We start from the raw sequence: 15,261 nt of genomic DNA on the forward strand, positions 1-15,261 counted from the left end.
ACTTAAAGCTTCCATAAAACCAAAAATCCATACTTAATAGTTGTGCCCATTGAGGGAATTACATATAATACGTTAATTAAAGAGCTTTAGATGTGCCAGAAGGAAGCTTTAGATCCAAATTGAATTTACACCCATTGCCATTCTTTATGTTGATTTTAAACTAAGCTAAACTCAGATCTCCAGGTCAGTTCCTACGTTGTTATTTTTCTTCCCAAAGGTGGAAAGAAATATTACAGATTTATATCTATTCCATAGACCAGAATTGCCCAAATGTGGACATGGGAAAGCCCTGCCCTGCCTATTTTTTGGTTCTGGCCAATGTATCCAATTCAAATGAATGAGTCATTTTGAGGCCTATGTAGAGCTTGGTGAAGGGCTGACAAGCTGGCATATCAATTAGGCATGTTGAAGCAGAGAAGCATTTGAAACACTGAGATATGTGCTCAGGATCATGACTGGAACACACAATTAAACGAAACAGTAGACTGTATGTACTGTATTGCCAGATGTAAGCCGTCTTAAGGTACCACATAAAACATCTTCAGTGTTTTTGTTCAAATGTTGAATAAAGAAAATAGAGGCCAGGGTATAACCTGATCAGTCTTTAATATGAAGACACCCTGACTTTGATAGCTCTGACATAACCAAGGAGTTGTTTATGGGCCAAATATCCAGAAGCTGCCCTAGCTGTTCAGTTTGAGCAGTAGCACTTCCATCCATTCAAGCGGGATATTCTTGATGTTCCTCTCTTCAGCAACATGTTTCCAGTTCTGAGGAATTCAGCAGGTTCTGGGTCCAGATTCTTAGTTAGATATATAAAGAAAGCCCCCCCCCCCAAAAAATGCACCCAGTAAGCAACCTAATGAGCAGCCTAAACCACCTCTAGAGCAGCAAGTTATATAGTGTGAGATCCCACCAGATGATTGAGCTCCTCGTGTGCTGAGCCCACTCAGCACCTTGGAAATATTTGTGAAAATTGACTGGTAAATTCAAAGCATTGCATATTGGCTCAGTTCATCTGATATTCATGTTTACCCCAACCCAGATGGAGCAATCTGCCTTTTTAAATCAGGGAACCACAGCCTCAGACCTGCAGGCACCAGTAGAAAACTGCCCTGATTGGAAGTTTAAGATCATGTTGTGATGAAGCCAAGAGCACCAGGTCAACCTCAAAAAGCAGCAAAGAAGTGCCGAGGTTCCATTATATTAGCAAAGCCAGAGAAGCCGCAACATGGATGGTCATTTTTTGCCTTTCAGACTCAATTTCTCCTAAATTTTTAGATGACACTCCACAAATATATAAACCCTAGGTTCATGTTCAGTTTTAATGTTATTGTATAGAGGAGTCACAATGTTTGAAGACTCTGTGAGACCCAAGGAGCAACTAACTTGTCGCACAAATACATTGTGATATCAGAAATACATGCTGCTGCTGTAATAATGAATAATGTACGAATGAGACATGCAAGTATAGAGACATACATTTTATTATTCATACACAAATCTGATCACAAGCAACTTGCCATACTTTTCAGAGAGCTCGTCTCATTGCTGGAAAATGTTCAGATACTTATAAAAAACAACAGATACAGTTTAAAAATAATGTTTCCCTTACATTCATCATGGCATAGTTCTTTTTACAAACAAAAACCCCTTTGGCCAAGCACATACATTCATAATGAACTTTTTATGATTGTATATTATTACTGTGTTTTATTATTAGTACAGGAATAATAAAACCCTCCCGTCATTACACACTGGAGACTTCAGTTTCTCTCCAAAGCCTCAGGGGTCAGGTAGTCAGTCTACAGGATAGATGGTGACATAAAATGTTTTTTTTGTTGGGGTTTTTTTTTTTTTAAGTGATGCAGTGTGTCGCATACTACTGCTGTGGACCTCACTCCTCACACTCAGGTGGCCGGACACAGCAAGGGCTCACTTTCCCTGTCCCTGATCCTGATCCTGATCCTGATCCTGACGTTCCTTCAGAGCCAGAATTGCTTTTCGGTAAAGATCTATTAGGAGACAGGGTCATCTTTTTCAGTAAAAGCTGTGATTTCATCATTTCAGAGTCCGAAGTGTTACTGTATTGGACTGGTGGGTGGAAGGAATGGATGAGTCTCACCAAAGGTTGCAGAAAGGTCCACGGGTTGAGAGTAAGCTTCGGGTGTCTCCTCTGTGTTGATCTTGTTCTTTCGCTTCACTTTCACTACTTTCTTCTTCTTCCTTTTTTCTCCTTTAACTAGACACAAGAAAAAACACGTAGATTTTTATTTTTTAAACAGCAAACAACAAAAAAAAAATGCAGCCTGTTAATAATAACCAAAGACAACCTTTCGGCAACTTCTCGTCGCTGTTGAGGGATTCTGGCACACTCAGAGTCTCTTCTTTCACCTTTGTCTTGCGTTTCAGCTTGCCTTTTTTCGGGGGGATCAGGGCACTGCTGGCTTTGTCTCTGTGACCAGAGTTTTCGTGCTCCCCTTCATTACAGTCACCCTCCTCATCCTCTTCCTGTTCGTGAGCTTCTTCATCATCCGGTCCGCCTTCCTTCACCTTGACTGGCATCTTCTTCTTCTTTTTTGTCCTCAGCTTCTTTTTCAGAGAGGTCTCCTGAGAAGGATGAGTAGTATTCATATTGTTGCTCATGCTATATCACGGATGACTTCATATTGTGACAAACAATACAAAAGAATAACATAACAGAAGACAGGACACAATGTGACTGCTATCACTGCCATTTTGATCCATCCCAATAGAAAAAAATCCATGTGGGAAAAATAACGCCAAGTTTGAATAAGTGGAATACAGCCATTAATACACCTGTCCTTTAAATTTAAGTGCATTTCATTTTTATTCTTTGGTATTTAAACTGGAGTTTTGATATTTGTTTTCTCACGTATCTGTCTGTGTAAGTTTTAATCAGTTCTGATGCCCCTGCTGATTTACTGAGTGGCTGTTGTTTTTTAATGTGCATAGGAGTAAGTTCCATAAGTGTATATATTAATGAATTAGGCAGCTGAGTGTTTCATTCTTCTGACAGTTCTCTAAGAACATAGTGCGGAAATCCTCTGGTTCCAGCTTCTCAAATGGGAATTGAATTTATTTAAGCTTCAGACAATTTGGTGAGAAAACAAGACATTTGAGTCGGTGCTCTGAATTGTGGAAGGCTAGGATGTACACTTTGCGGGACAGGTAAGACAAAAATTTAGAGATATCAGTCAAAATATCCAGGAATGCAACAATTGTGACATTCTGGGACAATAACTTTGCTGAAAATTATGATTTGGCCAATGGCCAAGAGTTGATACAGATTGCTTTTAACACTGAAGTGTTATAATAAAAGTACTTGAACATTTTAAAAATATGTCCATCCATCTATCTAAAAAAAAAAAAATGTATCATAGCTTCTCACATTAAAAAATTGGTCTCAAAAGATATCTTTCCCCATTAAATCTTGTAAGTTTCAGGGGAAAGACGGTGCAACACAACCAGGACACAACAGATAAATATCAGTATCAGCCACTGCCATTGGTTGACATTACCCTATCTGTGAATAGGCTGATTACAGTCAATAAGATTAATATTGTCCTGTACTGATGTCAGGCCAATATATCAATGCATCCTGAAATATGTCATAATTAAACTTTACTTCCTGGGAAATTAGTATTAACATCATAGAAGACACACTTACAATTTAATAGACTGCCATGTACAAGAGATTTGATAGCAAATTTCCAGTACATACATCTCTCTATATAGAGAGCTATATATACACATACACACACACATGTTATAGATAATTTAAGTATTCCTAAGTTCAACACTTCTACAATCTACAACCTCAATAATAAGATAATTCTATATTTCTGAACATATTGAGGTTATACCTCTTCAGATGTAAATCCATAGTACATGTTCTTTTTTGTAGGGGTAGAATTTGTAGAACAGCAGTGGATTGCCTTTGATTTTGTACATTTCAAAACAACTTGTTTTCCTGACCTTTTGCAACATGTTCCGAATGGGTTGCAGCTTCCCTTCGCCCTTGGTCTTTTTCTCTTTGGGCCGATGAACTTGGCGAAGATCTGACTTACTGGATCGTATCCTGAGGTAAAGACGATATTTGACATAGAGGTTCAGTGCAGAACGAAAATGAACTAATCTGTCTTGTTTAGGCTGATGCTGTCACATACAATATTTGAAGCCATGAATCCTCTGAATATGAAAGTCTCTCTTACCGTTCGACTTTGGGTTTTCTGCGGACTCGCTCAGTTTTCCTATTCTTTTCTCCCTCTCTCGGCTCCAGGGGCCTCTTGCTGTCCTGGGCAACACGGGCACATAGCTCTGGATAATCCAAACAGACAGCACGAAGCAACCAGCGGAGGCCTCGCAGGGTCTTTTTGTCTGACCGGCGTCGCAGGTCCTTTAAGGCTGAACAAGGCTCCTTGGAGGAAACATAAAAGGTCAGTTTTTCCTGCATGTCTAAGGTGGCTGGCTGAAATTTTCCTTTTCTTCCCCCCCATCCATGGGATATTCCATTCCATTAAGTACATATAACTAATGTCTGATTAAGTTTCAGTATAATACTCACTATATGGCACATAGAGCGGCTCTGGTTGACCAGCCTCTCCAGAGACAGAATCTCAATCAGTTCACTTCCCACCAAAGAATTCATTTTATCCTGTTTGTTTGCCAACCTGAAAGCAAATCGCAAGTGTCCTGTAAATGTTAATTTTGCATTTTTAATCATTGAGCACTAAAGAGCACTGTTTGCACTGCACAGAAAGTTGGATCACACAGAAAATTCAGGAGATAAAACTAGGTGTTCTTACACTAAAATTGGTTTTCCTGCCACCCTCGGCTGCCTCAGCAGGTCGGTGAGCACCTCCCTGACCTCTCTCATCTTCTGCCGGTCACTGGAGTCTACCACAAAGATGATGCCGTGGGCCTCTCCGCAGAGCTCCCTCCAGGCTCCCCGCGACTCCACTGATCCTCCAACATCCAGCAATGTGACCAGGTAATTTTCAATCCTCAGCTCGTTTCTAATGCAGCCGTGGGTGGGCCCTGAGTCTACACCATGGGGGACTGGAGAAGGAAAACACAGGGGGATTACTTGTTGAATTTCTGCTTTAAACATTTCTTGGAAGTCATTGTTGAAGTCACTCATTTATCACCTCTTAACATCCCTCTGATGGAGGAGGTTTTTCCTGCTCTGTCAAGACCAACCACAAGAATGGTCACTTTCCTGCAGACAAGTACATACATTATGATGTTTGAGCAGAACTGACAGTTGGGTTCATTGTGAATTCTGTGGATAACGTGAAAACACGACTGAACACACACCTTTAAAGGTTAACCTGGTTTTTGGTTCTTATCTACAAAGGAGACTAAAAAAAGATGGGGTAACAGAGTGGAAATATTTGGTGTTTTACTGCGTTTAAGCATTGCGGATAGACTAAAGTCCTGTTCATTGATTTGATAGTAAATGATTTGGATGAGCTACAACATGCAGAACTACAGTTTTCTGGCAAATATTTTGCAGCATTACTGCATACGTGGTGAGAATCTAACTCTGTCACCAATATTTTCTAAAATCATTTAATAAACATTCATGGTTAGATTTTAAATATCAATGATAAAGATAATACATTTGTATTAATTCATATTTTGTACCTTATTGGCTCCTGTATTTTGGAGACCCAGCTGCAGCAGTTGCTCATCAGGTTGAACATGTTTACTTGGGGTGAATAAGGTGTGCACAGTGGCCACCATCTTCTCTGGAACTGGTACCTGCAGATAGATGATGAACCTTAGTATGACACACACACACGCATGGGCCTTGCTGCCAGAGTAAATATGGGGGGGGTCATGACCAGGTTTAACACTAAGATGCTTTTCGTCTGGCTCCCATTGGCTCTGCAAGTGTTTACAGATTGTCGGCTTTCCTAGATGTCATGGGAACTATGAGTAGCATACCTAAGCTTGGCGGTTCACACCGAGCAGAAGGTATGTCTGAGATAGTCGGAAACATGTGCTAAAAAAAACGCTGGCCTATCCAACAGTCATTCGTCCGGTTCCATAATCTGCTTAAGCCAGTTTTGAATGGCCCACATCTACAGAGTTGTCAACAAGCTGACCCTTGTTTGTTTTTGTTGCAGAAAACGCAGTGCAAGTAAGCATGATTTAGACAAGTGTTAGATATCTGAAATTTCAACACATCACATATATAGAGGAAGATAGTTTGACAGCTTTGGTATCAAGAGTAAATAGTTATTAAAACTCGTAGAAATCCAATGTCTATTAAAACGGCAGGTTTTGTCTTTTCCACTTCCACTCTGACTAATACAGTAATGCTGTTTAGCGATGTGTTTTTTAGGTCTTGGCAAAAATTTAGAGTCTGGTCCGTGCTTTGAAAAATTCAAATTCTACATGCAAATATATATGATGACTTAGTTGATTTTAAAAGCATCAATCTGAAGACAAACTTCACAATTAGGCACACAGCAGGCAGGTGAAATTGTGAAAGAGTTTTGATGTGCATTAACAAAAAATATATATTTTTTAACACATTAAACACTAAAGAATTTTTTGGAAAATATGGTAATGTTTTCCAAAAAAAAAAAAAACAGTAAACCCACATTACACCGACAGATATCTATTTCATGGCTATCATTAAAGGAAATGTAACTATTTTGGTTTGTAAATCTGTGGTAAATACTGCACTGAACACTGTGTCAGAGAACTTTACACTGACAGGGAGCAAACATGAAACAGATGGTAATATACAAATCCATGGATTAAAAAAAAGCATTTTAATTACTGCAGGCACTCAACTACTATGACCTCATTCAACTGATTGAGCGAACTACACATAAAAGGTGCAAAATGTAAATATTCATCAAGCTGTTCAGAGAGAACATACTCACAGAAGTAAGTCTATATCCATGCATTTGTTTGGGTGCTCGTCCCTACTAACATCTTGTGCCCACCTGCTACAAAACTAATCAGGCTCACACTAAGCCTTTGGTCACCCCATGTGGGAGGCGCAACTTGGGAAATGTTGTATTCCCATGTCAACCAATCCTGTAGCTTCTAGAGCTGCCTGCTAATCTCATTGGATGGCTTGAGCCTTCTTCGAACTCGACCAAATAAAGGTGCATAAATCCGCCCAAGAGAACTAAATGTGTTGAGTGGTGTGATGCGTGACGTGACGTGCCGTGATCTGATGGTCGTGGTGAAGTCAGAAAGTGGCAGCATTAGTGCAGATTTAGGCTGCGAGGCTTTAGTGTTTCATGGATGGACGAAATGATACTGTCCATGAGGTGTCAAGCTCCAGTATTCTTGCAATGTACATTTGCAATAGATTTGTGTTCTCTTGTAGGCTACACAGTGTGATAAGATGATGTAAGATGATCAGATCTCAATCAGCTGTGTTTTGTTCTCTGGTATTTAGAGAAGAGTGTGTATTCCTTCTGCTCTATATTTCTCAAAGATGTGTAATTTTATCTTACTTTTTGTGAGCCTTCCTAAGATCGGGCCCAGCACAATGGTTGAAATGTACTAAGAGTGGATTGTTACAATTAAGGAAGTAAGATGTGAATGTATTTCATGTTAGAAAAGATTTGACAAAGAAATCCATTAAAAATAGCACAATTATTACTCAAGGACATGAACCCTTTCTTTACTGGAGGTGAGGCTGTCCTCCACCCAAATACATTCCCCTTGGAGCATTTGTCAAGCAGGCCATAACGACCCCTATTTACATTTGTGAAATATGCAACCAGTGGTTGTGGGAGCAACTGCAGATGAACTGTAAAAATAATAAATGGCGTCCATGAGCGTGATAGAGTTGTAAAAAGAATGTATTTAGCCCTAAACACGGTCTTTTTCTAACCCTAATCAAGTGATCCTAAACCAAACCAGAAAGTGACAAAGGTGTTTCAGTAAAGTTTTGTCGTTTTATTGGACGGACTACAGACTCTGAAGTGAAACGTTTGTTGTTAATTGTTGGTCTTTAAGTCATGTAATAAACGCATAAGTGATTGAGAGCGTGGCGTATGTAACTGTGCCGTCCGACACCACCTCCTAATAAAGGCTTTGGGATTTCCTATAAGAGACAGTTGAGAATGACGTTCGCTCTGGTTTTGGAAATGCTCATACCAATTATATTTCCCTTCATTTGCTTGCAGCTGGAGGATTTGTTGATTAATTTAAACTGGTCTTCTTCAGCCAAATAATTCAATAACATGCATGTTTAATCTTAAAAACATCTGAACGAAAGAGTTTTATGCTTGAATATTAATGTGTCTTGGGTTATCTGTAATAGCCCAGGGTCAAAATCAAAATCAAGCTCAAAGATATCAAAGCCTCTCACCTAAATCATTAATTGATTGGGACTGGAAGTTTCAAAATGTCTTGAAAGGCCTTTTATTTTCAGTTAGTGATGCTGCTTCTCTATGCCAGCAAAAAGCACTCATCAGATTGACCCAGACACAATAAAATGGAAGAAGTCCAATAAACTCACTGCAGATCTGAAATTCAAAAACAGAACACAATGATCTGCAAATTCATCAAACCAACATTTTATTCACAAGTGTCACATTTTTATTTTTGGGGAGTTCGGATGTTTGGACGAGTAAAGACGAGGCATTCAGCACCAACAGCATTGTTACAGCTGTTAAGCATCGTGGTGGAAGCACTATGCTCCGGAGATGTTTTACTCTTAGTGGAACTGGTACATTACAAAAAATGGATGTAAAAACAAAGAAGTGGAATCACTTCTGCAATCATAGGATCTTTGCCAGGACACCATAACATTCAGCAGAGTGGTCAAATATTACCAGGATTCTGCCAAAAGCTTGTTGATTACAAACAAAAATACCTCTGGTTTGGGGGGGAACTTTCTGCTAGGCTTTCATCCAAAACGTAGGTAGGCTGTGTGTACATTTCTTTAGCCTGTATGTATATTTTGACCTTGTGTCAATTGTAGAAATCCCACAATAAAGCAAAACCAGTGCTGAATTTCCCCCATTAAAGATATATGTCATAAAATGATTCTGCAGCCATAAAAAGAACAGTTCAGAGAACTTGTTGAATGCCAAAATCTGCCATGATCTTCACATCCATCTGAACAGAACTCTGTTGTGTGTCTGAGCCATTGCTCACCTCAGCACTAATAAAGGATTAATTCAACCTACTGTATTACATAATGGTATTAATGATTCAGGCTGTTCAGCACAAATTGTATTTACCATCTGCCACTAGATGGCCTCATATTCACATAATGCACATCAGCTGTCTGTGTCTGCTGTGGATGCTTTAGTCCTCAGCAATAGTATGCCTCTATGTTTGAGTTGTTAAAGCTAAATTTCAGATTACTCTCCGCTGAACATATGTGTCTGTGCAACATCTAGAAAAACCAACCCATGTTACTCATTATTTAATTATTATGCAGGAAAATCTGTTGAATAAATTCAGTGAATTTAAGAGGTTCTGCAGCCTTAACGCAAATGGAAAATCAATATGTAGTGACATATTTCAGAGACTTGGAACAGTTTAGGCTTTATCTCATTATGTCATTAAACCCCCATCCAATCAGACACTGCCTTCCACTGCTGAGTAAACGCATCCTAGACTCTGGACATAGCCCTACGTCAGCTGACACACACGCAGACACACACACACACACACACAGAGAAAAAACAGCAGTGGTTGATTACCACACGACTGTTTATTCGCATTCTCCACATTGCAAATGTGTTTCAGACATCCCCAGCTGCTAATGTTGCAACATGTTACTGTTAGGCTACGCCGCATTCACTGATTTAGAATATCAATGTTAAAAGAATTCTTTTGGTAAATACTCATCGTCTTTCCTGAATGAGAGACATGAGAACACTGAAATAGTTTGTGCCTGCATGATAACGCTACGGTCAAGAGCTTTATCATATAGACAGTTAGCTTAGCCTAAGGACATAAAATGCAGAACCAGATGGTCCGTCTACTCAAATGTAACAAAAATTCTGCACACCAGTAGTATTTCAGGGGAGCTATATAATTTATTATGTATTTGGATGAAGCAAAACTGTTGTTCCAATTTCACATTTTGTGCTAAGCTAAACTAACCAGCTGCTGGTTGCAGCCCCATGTTTACTGTACAATTTTGAGTGGTGTTAATCTTCACATTCTCTCAGCAGAAAGTCAAATAAACATGTGTGCCTGCAAAAGTTTTCTTGTCAAAATATGTCAAAACAAAAGGAGAGCATGTTGTCGACTTCAGCTCCCTGTTAAGAGTTTGAAACAGACGAGCAGTGTGGCCATACTGTGACCTGACAGACTTGGAACACAGTGGATAGCCCAGGGCATGCCTGGCCTTACATAATGAGGTTTATGTCTTGTACTTCCTCCGGCTTTCACAGACACACAGTCTACAGTCTGAAGTCACTGACCCACGCCACTGTTTCACCAAACACATGCATTAATAATGACAAGGCCTCGTACAATGTGCTGACCTCCGCACAAAGAAGAGATCTGATTAGACAGGAAGAGGTCATCATGTTTTGAGTAATGCGTGTTGAAACTGTTGATGGTAAAACATACACAGAACAACTCCCTTTGTTTTGTATTTCAAGTGGACATTACAGTAAAATCAAAGCTGAAAAGGTTCTGCAGTGGAAATGCTGGCGATGCCACCACAGTTTGTGGATCTAACATGCACCTTGCAACACAGACCACACATATTTCAGTTAGTAGTTGAGCAAAAAGAATTGACTAATGTCATGTAAATTGCGTGTGTTCTTAATAAATATGATACATGAGTCAATATCTTTGAGGAAGTGAATGAGAGGACAGAGTGAAAATCTAATAGTTGGCTCTCTGTTTGTTGTCTGCACCTGTCCACACTCCGCTCCGAGGCTTGTGAGTCACTATAACAAGGCCAGCCCCGCCCCGCCATGCCGGCTGAAACTAAAAATGGAAATGAAGAGAAACTGATCTCTCCGTGCTTTGCCCTCCACGGTGCTTTCTTTTGGATAAGACTGTGTGTGACAAAGCTGTGGTGCATTTCTGATAGTATTTTCTAAAATTAGCGACTCTCAGTAGGAGTCCAGAGAGAATTAAGTTTAAAAATATGTTGTGTTCCTCTCATTTCAATTAGTTTTTTCGCGTTCTAATTATTTTTGAGTAACCCAGAAGTTCATTTGATTTTACAGCTTTGACCTCAACTTCCACTAGAAGTAACTGACGCACTATTAGTAAGAGCAATACTCAGTAACCTGTGCATCATATCACATGCAGAGTTGTAAATAGCCCTTATGTCAGCTTTATTTATACACTATTCCAATACCACTCAATTCAATGTTCTTTTTTCTATTTCTATTTCTAATACATGGCTTAAAAAATTAGTTTTTCACTGATTCTGTACAATATACAGTACGTCTGTTAATAATTTGTAAAGTATTTGTAAATTCATCTCTAGGATTTTGGTTTTCACAAGGACAATAAACACCTTTTTACATTTTTCTTTTACTACTGTGGGAGAGCTGCATGGTGGTGTGGTGGTGGTTAGCAGTCACCTCACAGCAAGAAGGATCCTGGTTTCAGTTCTGTCTGTTGTCTTTCTGTGTAAAGTTTGCATGTTCTGCCTGTGCAGACCAAGACCCAAAGAGGTAATGAATTTTGGATTCACGAATATATTCATCCGTCACAGCCCGTCAGAACTGGCTGAAAAGCTGACAAGCAACTAATGAGCAGGGTCATATTTGCACAACATTTACATCAAATTATGTATCTACACTGCTCAAAATATGGCGAAAATCCAGCACAAGGACCAAAAGTAGTCCATGGACCATCTCAATCTGGACTGAAAAAAAATTCTGAAAAAAAAAACAACCTACCAAAAAATGTATTGAACAAAAACTACTTTGATAATTACACTTGAGGCATGTGAGGAATGTTAAAAATCTCTCCTGCCAAGTCACTTGATTCCAGTGAAGAGTGCCGTCTACATTTAGACAGAACAGAAAAATAGTCCTCAAGTTAAGTCTGCCAACCAGAGGGTTTGTAAGATCAATAGCTGCAAAGGCAGAAACAGACTTATGCTTCAAATGGGTGTAATTCACCCCAGATCAAAACTTTATATACAGGCTTCTTCATTTATTCACCAGGAGGGGCAAGCAAGAACGTAAAAGTTTCTCTGTCTGATAAGCCTGATCAAAGCCAAGACAGTTAAGAAAGTTTGACGAGAGTTTTCCAATCTTAAACAAGACCAAATGCTTCACGGAAGTTAGCAGATACACTTTTAATTTTTCCCAAACTGATCAGCCACGACAGCTAATTTGAACTGTTGGAGAATCCATAGCTGAGTCCCATTCAACACTGTGCATAAACATTACTCTGTACTTGCTGACCATGTACGGAAGCCCAGAGAAGCCATGCTTGAAAAACTTTTTAAAATAACATTTTCTCAAGATCACAAGTTAATTATCTCATTGTGTCAAGACATCAATGCTAGTTTTTGTAGTGGTAATTGTCATAATCATTAATTGTCATTGTCATTATATATTAAGTTGGGATTTTTTGTAATTAAGGTTACATGATGTCAGTGTTTTCTATTTAATAAGGGGTATTTTCTGAAAAATAATAGGTTAATATAGTTTTTCAGTTCCACCTTTTAAAGTTGGTTTTCTCATCACCACAAACAGTGAGATCTCCTGTTGGCCAGCTACCAGCTAAGCTGGAGTTGAACTTACTTATGTCCACAGACACCGCTGTATGTGCACAGGAGCTTACTTTTGCTGAACTCAGTGCAGTGGACAGAATCATACACGCATGCCTTAACTTAATGTTACTGATCCTCCCCAAATGTTATGACAGCGATAGTGAACAATGAAATAAGGTGTCAATGCAAGAACCACTCGTTTTCAAGCTAAACCAAAATCACCTTGTGATCTCAGCAGAATAAACAACTCGTGATCTTGAAATAAGGGTATTTTGAACTCAAAAGGTGTCAGCTTTTCTTAAAAAAATTCCTCCATTCAAAACATCCCGCAATGTCTCCAGAGTGTTAGTGCTGCTTAAATCACATCAATAATGTTAACATTAAATACTATGACAAAACATATAGGAGGCTCCCTTTTTTTTTTTGCTTTGGAACTAAAGCGAGCCACAAAGACTGATGGGTAATCCTGTGAGAATGTGAAGATAGGTCCCACCATGTTGTGTGCTGGGATGGGAACACCATCTTGTGAGGAATGTTCTCCCATTTGAATGTTGCTTTGTTTGGCTGAAAGTGGTCACATCTGGTGGATAAGAGAGGAGATGGATGAAAAAAATTAAGAGAAAGAAAATGGACCTTTTCAGGAGTAATAGAATTGCACACCTGAATGCAAGATCTGCTAAATTAAAAGCCAATATTATACCAAAATCAGGTCCCTAACAACAAAATATTTGGCTAATTAATTAAATAAAACAAATTATCCATCCATCCATCCATCCATCCATCCATCCATTATCTTCCGCTGGTCCGGGGATCGGGTCGCGGGGGCAGCAGCTTGAGCAAAGAGACCCAGACGTCCCTGTCCCCGGCCACTTCCTCCAGCTCTTCTGGGGGGACCCCGAGGCGTTCCCAGGCCAGCCGAGAGACATAGTCTCTCCAACGTGTCCTGGGTCTTCCCCGGGGCTTCCTCCCAGTGGGACGGGCCCGGAACACCTCACCGGGGAGGCGTCCAGGAGGCATTCTCACCAGATGCCCGAGCCACCTCATCTGACTCCTCTCGATGCGGAGGAGCAGCGGTTCTACTCCGAGCCTCTCCCGGATGACCGAGCTTCTCACCCTATCTCTAAGGGAGAGCCCAGACACCCTGCGGAGGAAACTCATTTCGGCCGCTTGTATTCGCGATCTCGTTCTTTCGGTCACTACCCACAGCTCGTGACCATAGGTGAGGGTAGGAACATAGATTGACCGGTAAATCGAGAGCTTCGCCTTCTGGCTCAGCTCCTTCTTCACCACGACGGGCCGGTGCAGAGCCCGCATCACTGCAGACGCCGCACCAATCCGTCTGTCAATCTCCTGTTCCATTCGTCCCTCACTCGTGAACAAGACCCCGAGATACTTGAACTCCTCCACTTGGGGAAGGATCTCATTCCCGACCCGAAGAGAGCATTCCACCCTTTTCCGGCTGAAGACCATGGTCTCAGATTTGGAGGTGCTGATGGTCATCCCAGCCGCTTCACACTCGGCTGCGAACCGCTCCAGTGAGAGCTGAAGGTCACGGCCTGACGACGCCAACAGAACCAAATCGTCCGCAAAAAGCAGAGACCCGATTCTGAGGTCGCCAAACCGGACCCCCTCAACGCCCTGGCTGCGCCTAGAAATTCTGTCCATAAAAATTATGAACAGAATCGGTGACAAAGGGCAGCCCTGACGGAAACAAATTATAATACTACCAAATTGATTCAGTTATGTGTTTTGTATGAAGTCCGGTGTAGTGGATTGCATTAATTACTAGATTGATAATGAAGATTTGTTTTCATATTGAAACTCATTAATAAAGTGATTTTTTTTTTTACAGTTTATTATGTGGTTAAGAAGATAATAAATTGATTTGGATATTATATATGAGGGTAATTAAACAGTTTGAGCTTAAAAAGACTATATTGAAGTTAGACAGTACATACAAAAGAATATAACATGGCGTCCAAACAAACCGACGTATGACGTCAACTTTGCATTTTCTTATTCATCTTCAAGTAAATTGCTAAACTGTTGTTCTGTTTCTCTTCCTTAAACATTTTTTAAATTGAGTTTTTTTCTCTCGATAGTTTGAATTTAAATGTATATACCAATGGAGGGCGCCGCAAGAAGCAAAATCGGGTGTTTTTCCGCTAAAGATACATTACAAATTCAGATTGAGTTTCCATGGTACCGCCGTCCATGAGTTTAACTGCTGCTTTGTTTCTGAGTAAATGCTATTCAAAACACCTTTTGAACCTATCATTCTTAATGCTATATTAAAGGGATAGTTCGCCTCTTTGACATGAAGCTGTATGACATCCCATATTAGCAATATCATTTAAGAACATTTTCTTACCCCCGCTGCGTCCTGTGAGCCGAGTTCCAGCCTCGTTTTGGCGTTGACGAAGGTAGTCCGGCTAGTTTGCTAGGGTCCCGAAAATAAAGCGTCTTGCTTCTCAAAACAATATGCGTTCAAAAGAGTAATACGTTTGCATCACAAAATCGTTAGCCAGATAAAGTCAGACCTCACA

General features: G+C 40.1%; 1 protein-coding gene across 1 annotated transcript; it reads right to left on the reverse strand.

Annotated features, from left to right (window-relative positions):
• Nucleotides 1-1,469: 1,469 nt before the first annotated feature.
• Nucleotides 1,470-6,997, reverse strand: arl13a (ADP-ribosylation factor-like 13A). Its single transcript, XM_075480697.1, has 10 exons — nucleotides 6,924-6,997; nucleotides 5,671-5,787; nucleotides 5,172-5,242; nucleotides 4,830-5,082; nucleotides 4,589-4,694; nucleotides 4,236-4,441; nucleotides 4,000-4,102; nucleotides 2,334-2,610; nucleotides 2,126-2,242; nucleotides 1,470-2,015 (listed from the first exon to the last, which is right to left on the reverse strand). The coding sequence occupies exons 1-10, from the start codon at nucleotides 6,941-6,943 to the stop codon at nucleotides 1,936-1,938; spliced, it is 1,350 nt and encodes a 449-aa protein (XP_075336812.1). The 5' UTR covers nucleotides 6,944-6,997; the 3' UTR covers nucleotides 1,470-1,935.
• Nucleotides 6,998-15,261: the final 8,264 nt, after the last annotated feature.

This window comes from Odontesthes bonariensis, chromosome 13, assembly GCF_027942865.1.
Source record: "Odontesthes bonariensis isolate fOdoBon6 chromosome 13, fOdoBon6.hap1, whole genome shotgun sequence".
Taxonomy (NCBI): Eukaryota; Metazoa; Chordata; class Actinopteri; order Atheriniformes; family Atherinopsidae; genus Odontesthes; species Odontesthes bonariensis.

Excerpts from the sequence above, each read along its gene's own strand:
- arl13a (XM_075480697.1), bottom strand. The coding sequence starts at position 6,943 with ATGGATATAGACTTACTTCT. Across the intron at positions 4,695-4,829 it reads GCAGGAAAACCAATTTTAGT|GTTGGCAAACAAACAGGATA; the intron begins GTAAGAACACCT and ends ATTTGCTTTCAG. Across the intron at positions 2,611-3,999 it reads TTCGGAACATGTTGCAAAAG|GAGACCTCTCTGAAAAAGAA; the intron begins GTCAGGAAAACA and ends CATCCTTCTCAG.